This window comes from Uloborus diversus, unplaced genomic scaffold, assembly GCF_026930045.1.
Source record: "Uloborus diversus isolate 005 unplaced genomic scaffold, Udiv.v.3.1 scaffold_666, whole genome shotgun sequence".
Lineage (NCBI taxonomy): Eukaryota > Metazoa > Arthropoda > Arachnida > Araneae > Uloboridae > Uloborus > Uloborus diversus.
The window spans coordinates 78,190-85,828 of record NW_026558864.1 but is presented as its reverse complement, the minus strand read 5'-3'; the positions used below and the strand labels follow the sequence as shown (position 1 = coordinate 85,828).

Sequence of the window (7,639 nt, the reverse complement as noted above, 5' to 3'; positions counted from 1 at the left end):
CTCCAATCAAAGCTAACTTTCATGAAAAGGCAAGTCACGTGCGTTACGATCAAAACATGAAACACGACCGGATTGGCCAACACAGGTTTTGTGACGTTTGTGATCTCGCTAACCGCTTCCAGACAGCGGTGCCACAGGTTGCTACCAAGTCGACCGCCAGAAAACAACCGCAGTGTTTCCGAACGCGGTTAAGTGACGTCACCGGTTCCACCGCAAGCGTTTCCGAACGCTTGCGGTTGCACCGAGGCGACCGATCCGCGTTTCCGAATGCACCCTTGGGGTGCTAGTACCAGGTAGCTATTAGCAGACCTCGACATAAATGCAGTTTTGAAGTCAGTTGTGACTCTGAATCGAATCGAATCGAAGAAAGCGTATCGTAACGAAGCGCGGGAAATTGAGCTCCTTGTTATATGTTCTGCAGGAGAAAGAAATAAACTTGCTGAGCTGCGTGAAAGGTAGTGTGGAAAAAGTCGTCTTTCAATAATATCTGGTGTTTTCTCAACATGAATAAACATTTCCAACAAGTATCGCGTGTGGTAGAACATGACCTGTCATTTGTATGGGAAATTGAAAACTTCTCGTCTTTAATGGAACCTGAAAGATTCGTTAGAAGTTCAGAATTGGAGTGTTCTGGTAATCGGTGGGTTTTAAAATTGTACGGAAATTGGTATTCTTATGAAGATTATACGGAGGACTCTGAGGAAGCAAGTGGAGAATGTAACTACGTTACAGTGCTACTGGATGATGCAAATAACCAGCGATATACTTCTGTTTTAAGAGTTAAAGTTGCTTTTGGACCCAAAGATGATCCTGAAAAATTCTATGTTGTCAAAACGAATGGTGAAGTTGACATCAGTCATAGCACATGCATATGCCAAGAAAAACTTTCCAGGTATATCGCTATGTCTGTGCAAAGATCTGAGGTAATTAAAAATAGCGGTGGTGGTATTGGACTTCCGGACGATATTTTATTCATACGTTGCGAACTGAAAGTAGCATTAATTAAAACCTCGAGTGATGATATTGAAAGAGCTTTTCGTAAGTAAAATTTCATTCGCTTATAAAAATACATATAAAGGACGAGTGTGTGTATGTGTTTCATTTATTTCTTTATTTTTTGCATATTTATTTAATTTTAATTTGTTTACATAGTCCAGAAATTAAGAAGAAAAATCCAGAATAATTTAAAATCAAGATTTTTTTTTTGAGCAATGACTATTGCTTATTGTTTTCATTTGAACGCAGTTTGATGATCCTTCGATTATATTTTTCTATGTCTATAACACAAACTCCTGTGATTCCTGGGTCTCCGTGAGCATGTTCCTCCTCCTGGGTGCGGTGTCAATACCCCTAGAAATGACATTGTATCAGGCCCGGCTCCTGGGGTTGGCTACTTGTGTCACTGCCTTAGGCGGCAGATTTTAGGAGTGGTAAATTTCGTGATGGTAAAATGTAAGGATGCCAAAAAAGTAAAAAAAAGCTGAAATTTGTTCATTATTTTTTCCCCTTTCAGCTCAAATTGCAGCAATACGTGTAATAGTATACTCTATGATTTAAAAAATATATTCAGTAAAACCTGTGAAGTTGACTACTCTTGTAAGTTGACCACTTGTCTAAGTTGACCACTTTTTTCAGGCACGGAATCAGCACTCATCTTATGAATCAGCCTTTGTAAGTTGACCACCTGTTTAAGTTAACCACTAAAGTAGTGCACCGCAAGTGTTCAACTTACACAGGTTTCACTATATATATTATCAAGACAAGGGGGTGGCACTTGTCAACATCGCCTGGAGAGGCAAACCAACTATAGCAATCCCTACTCTATATTTACCCAACACTCTCGAATTTACACAATCTTCTTCAGACAAAAACAGCATCCAGCAGCAGTCATTAATTTGATTTCGACGGCGTGAATTCAAGTTTTATTTTTTGCAAATATAATTGCGATAGGAGCCACTTGTAGAAACACGAAACCCGACACGTTGGATCCTATCGCAATTCTTAATTGCGAAAAACATAATTTGAATTCAAGATTCCAAAATTCAAATGAATGTCAAGACCTGGATTATTTCTATGTTTGGTATATGATGCTCCTTTATTTAAAAAATAAGTCATATATTGTGAGTACAAACTGCAAAAATCTACTACATAATGTATTTCGAGATTACAAGGGGCACTTTTTTTCAAAATGTTATGCACACAATTTATTTTTGAAAAGAGGTAAGTGTTTCCTTCTTAAATGGTCAAATTTTAGAAAAATGTTATTTTGAATAACATTCATTTCATTTTAAACTACCTTCAAATTCATATATTTTTTTTCTTGAACTTTGACATTCTTTACATGATATTTGAGTAAAAATAGATGCACGATTTAAAATTATAGAGCAAGTATAGAAATGGAAAATATAGCCTAAGCAAGCTATGCATTCAGCTGCTGCAATTGCAATTTGTTAAAATAATCGACGATTACTCTAACAAATTAGTAGCTAACCCCCCCCCCCACCACCACCACCATTTGCGCTAACAAAACTATCTATTCGTTGCCATTTGTTTTCTTTTCAGAGTGTTTATTTCCAATTTGCGTGATTTCAAAAGTTAGATATATTTTGGGTTGTTATAGACGAAAGATTTTGAAAAATCTTCTGGTTTCATATGCTCAAATGAAATTGGCTGATTTGAAGTAAATGCTAGCTGAAACGTTTTTAAACCGCAAAATAGTGTTAAATGTCTTAGTTTACACAACGCTCAACAAATTTATGTAACTATGGGAAAAAAAAGAGGAAAAATAGTCAAACCATTGCAAAAACGGAAAGTAAAGGCACTATAAACGATGCGTTATTATTATTATTATTTTTTTTTAGGAAACAAATAGGAACTTCAATCCATACTAGTTCAAAACTAAAGTCCATAGCGAAAACGTCTGAGTAAAAGAAAAGATGAGGGAGAGGAAAGTGCACGAAAGTTTTGCTCATTTCTTGTAAGATCGCTTTACTACCTGATGAAATGTTGCGGTATGGGCAACATGTTAACTGTTTTCTAAATCTGTACACAATTTCTTTTCAAACATATTTCACTACAGTTAAACTCGCTTGTAACGAGTGCGAAGGGATCGCGATATTTGCTCCTTCTAACCGAGTGCTCGTAAAAACGGGTTTGTGAAAAAGAAAAAAAAAAAACATGTAAGAACTCAAACACTTTTGCTTTGTATGATTTTTATTTATGTACAGTAAGTACCTACCATAAAATGCTTCGAGCTGTTTTATTTCTTTCTTGTTTTACTGTTTTTCGAGAAATGCTCATGTCTTGAAAAACATCGTCATTTGCAACTATTTTTCTAATGCTCTCCTACTCTACAAATTGAAGAAAAATGCAGTCATCAATCGTTCTCAGGATTTCTGACTCATCGCTAACTTTCTGTTGACCTCGGAAAGTTAAAGGAATTTTCCTAAGAAAGGAAAAAATTAGCTGGGAATCACCAGAAATTTTATGCATCACAAAACTATTGCTTGCTTTTAGCGGGGTTTGCTCGTTAAAAGCGGATTATGCTCCTGGAGATTTAACATTATACCGACCAAGCAATTCTGATTTACTCGTTAAATCTGAGTTTTCGTTAAATCAGGGCTCAGTATAGGCGATTTCGACTGTATTGATCATTTTATATTTAATTCGTTGTTGTATTTGTCAGTGGCTTGGAGTCGTGATCAAAAATCAATTGTTCCGACAATTGATGTAAGCAAGTAACAAGTTTCTTCTCCTTCGCTTATTCTGAAGACTGCTGTCATTGATTTGCCGATCCAAAAAAATTTTTTACTGTGCATTATCCAAATTTGCAAAAGAGTATATTGTAACTTTAAAAATATATACATGCCTATTTTTTTCCGGAGATTTTTGTCAATCCAATCACCCTTCAAAATGCAGAAATTTATATCTATTGTAGAAAATTCCGTAATCCCCCTAAATTTGAAGACATTCCATACGCACCATAGGGGCCTTTCTTCACTCCCTTGATACCATTCCACCTCTTAAGGTCAATTTATAAAGGACAGCATGCACACACACTAATAAAACAACGCACAAAAAAGCTAAGCATCGCCTTTTGTATTACAGGAAAAAGACAAAAAACATAGGGGAGGGGGGTGGGGGACATTTAAAAATGGTCCTTTTCACTGACGACAGACAAGTTTTTAGGACTACCAAAGAGACCTCATACATGAAAAAGTTTGCTCCCCCCCCCCCCCCCGGTTAAGTCCAAATCCGGCCCTAATTACAACTAATGTTGATCCAAAGAAAAAAAAAAAAAAAACTCTGCCTCCCCCTCCCCCGCAGAACTCTATCCTAAACCTGAATGTGTTTCCACCCCAAATGATTCCTCTTTTTTGGGGAAGGGGGAGGCATTTTAATTCTCGATGGGGAAAAAAAAAACATTTTTTCAAACAAGATTCTCCTCCTACAAACATTACAAAAGATTGTCTAAAATTAAGTTTTTCAATGACAATTTTTGTTGACGCATAAAGTTTTGGACCACATTTTCTTTCCCTGACTAATCGTGACTATGACCCGAAGGATGAATTTGTGAAAGTAATTTAAAAATGCTGCCAAGTTTAGTTTGCCCTTAAAAAACCTTTTCTTTTGTATGTTTTACAGATCTTCGTAAATATGCTATAGGCAACGTGTAGCATTTCTATTTAATAAATATTTTTTGTTACTGGTACTGGCCTCGGCGGCATAAACTAGCTACGCCACTGCACATATTTTTAACTGAATTCAAAGTGCATTTCGTGAAATAGGGCTCTAGCGATGACATTTTTAGACGATGCAAAGTGAGGTATTTGAACAGAAATATGGCTAAAATTTTATTGGTTTTTAACTCTTGGAAACTCACAGAAATGCAATATAAGGGTGTGTATTTGTTAATTGAATAGTTATTTTTAAGAAAGAAGAAAACGGTATTTTTTTTAAATAGAAAATTAATCGTCAAAACCCAATTCGTCGATCTTAGTCTTCATCGCTGCTCTTAGTTCACACACACTGTACTTCAAGTAGTAGTAGACAGGGTTCGCCGATATATATCAATCGATATGTATCATGATATATATCACGATATACATCCGACATTTATTTTGAAAATATCATGATATTTTGATATTTTCGATACTTATTTTTTCAACCACGGTATTTTCAATATAAAAATTATAGTAATCACAGTAAAATTGTTAATTTATTTTTGAAAATAACCGAAAAGTTATGTGCTATATTTTTAAGCTGCGTTAATACATCATTAATATAACAAAGTAATATAGTCTTCCTTTTTTATTTTATGTTCATTAATGTAACAATTTTAATTCCGATTAAAAGTGCTTAATTTAATATTAAACGTTGGTTAGAAAAAAAAAAAAAAAGAAAATGTCCTATGACTGCGCACCAACTAATACATATTTTTTTTAATCTCTCAATCATATTATAACTGTGTAAAACTAGCTAACAGAAGAAAAATGAGTAAAACAGAATGCTAAATTGATTCCATTAAAATAGATTAAAATGTCAAATGAAATGTTAGATATAAATAATAAAAGAAACTTTAATTTTAAGTCTCCATATTGTAATAACAATATAAGAAAATAAAGAGTGTTTTAAGATGCGTTTACTATTTTGAAGACTTGAGTTTGGGCTGATTGAAAATATCGGATATATATCAAAATATCGGATATTTTCGATATTTTCGAACCCTGGTAGTGGAAGACAAAAGGTTTCAGAAGAAAATGGTTTTACGTAACTGAAGCCTATTTCTGCCAATTAATGGGTCGGAAGCTGATAGTAGCCAGCTTATTAATAATTCTTTGCTGCACATCACGCGTGAAAACGCAAGATAGTAACGACTAAAATTTTCATTTCAAACTTCTGTTGCTGCTTCTGATATCTGTCCAATCCAATTGGATACAACCCTTTAAAATAGAGTTCAGCAGTTTCGTATATGTGAAATGTAAGTTTTTATTCGCATCAATCGTGTGACCATTGAAATTTCTTTCTAGGATCACTTTGAACCTATGTATCAAGATTTTATAAATTGCTATAATTTGAGAAGCTGCGTCATGGGCAATGAAGAATCTTCTAAGACACTGGCTATTAGTTCAGAGATTGATATATGAATCTATATATCGCACTCTAAGGACTTTATACTTAATTTTCGTGTTTATACTATTTAGCTTCTATAGTTATAATAAATGTTTTTTAAATCTGAAAATAGGATCCCACTCTTTCATCGAATCTCTCTCTTTGCCTTTCTTTCAGAGGATGAAACAAAGAAATTTGTACATACTGGACCGTCAGAATTAGCTGAAAATATTGGAAATGCTTTCGAGCACGGCCGTCTTTCTGATGTAACTTTGAAAGTGGGCGAACACCAGTTCCAGGCTCACAAAATAATTTTGGCAAGCCGCTCCCGTGTGTTTGACAGAATGTTTGACAGCGGTATGAAGGAAAGCAAAGAAAACGTGGTCGAAATATTGGACATGGAGCCCTCCACCACCAAAGAAATGCTGCAGTACATCTATACCGGAAAACTCGAAGAGTTGACTATGGAGAGAGCCTTGGTTCTTTACGTTGCTGCTGACAGGTACGATTTGCAGGAGCTCAGGAGATGGTGCAAAGAATTCATTTTGGAAAACGTTTCACACCATGACGTGTGCCGTGTAGCGGAACTTGCAGAGCTGCACACCGATGAGGACCTGGCCGAGGCTGCAAGGAGGGTTTTTAAAGAGAATTATAAGATAATACTGGTATCCAAGACATGGAGAGATTTTACGAAGAATAATCCTGTTTTGTATTCAAATATCATGGAAGAAACTTTATTGAGTGAAAGTTGAAATTTTCATATTTCTTTGGTTCTTGTTCATCTGTTTAATAATGTGTATGTACATTATGTGCGTGTGTGTGTTTTTGGAGATTTTTTTGAATTGCCTAAAAAATATTTAAATAAATAAATTAATCTGTTTCTAATAACTCAGGATCATGTTTTGAACAGTATAATCAGAAAAGAAAGAAAAAGAAAAGGACAGTGCAACTGGGAAAATATTTTAGATAGGGTAACGACCTCAGCAATTGTCACTTTAAGAGCATGTCCTTTTAAACTTACCTCTGTTTTCATTACTTAGAAAAAAAAAAACAATTCACTTGCAAATATTTTTGTATTAAAGAATGCACATCTGTGCATCTTTTTAGTTCATTAAAATAAAAAATATTTGAATTGATATTTAAAAAAAAAATAGGTATAAAAAAAGTTACCAAAATCACCAGTAATTGGCATCTGAAACCCCAGTGTATGCAACCTTGTGATCCAGTAATTGGTACATGTTAATAGAACTGAAAAATCATTTTTTTTTTCACTTTTAGATTTCATACAAATTTTATCATCATAAGAAACATAATTAAGGTTAATTTAAAGTAGGTAATTTTACATAAATTAATATTAAATCACACATCTTGACGTTGAAAAAGTATTTCAGAAAAATAAATTTGGAGTGTTAAACGGAGAAAAAATATTGAGATTGAAAGGGACAAAAATATATTTCTACCTACTCAAAGTAACACCTTTCAACTAAACAAAACTTTTGGCAACGAAACTTTAAAATTTATTTTAAGT

The 7,639-nt window shown here is 34.3% G+C and overlaps 1 protein-coding gene across 1 annotated transcript; it reads left to right on the top strand.

The window, feature by feature from the left end:
• The first annotated feature begins 445 nt into the window (after nucleotides 1-445).
• On the top strand, nucleotides 446-6,952 carry LOC129233730 (speckle-type POZ protein-like). Its single transcript, XM_054867706.1, has 2 exons — nucleotides 446-1,038; nucleotides 6,289-6,952. The coding sequence occupies exons 1-2, from the start codon at nucleotides 504-506 to the stop codon at nucleotides 6,861-6,863; spliced, it is 1,110 nt and encodes a 369-aa protein (XP_054723681.1). The 5' UTR covers nucleotides 446-503; the 3' UTR covers nucleotides 6,864-6,952.
• Nucleotides 6,953-7,639: the final 687 nt, after the last annotated feature.

Coding starts and splice junctions, on each gene's coding strand:
- LOC129233730 (XM_054867706.1), top strand. CDS start 504: ATGAATAAACATTTCCAACAAGTATCGCGTGTGGTAGAACATGACCTG. Junction 1,039..6,288: donor TGATATTGAAAGAGCTTTTC/GTAAGTAAAATT, acceptor CCTTTCTTTCAG/AGGATGAAACAAAGAAATTT.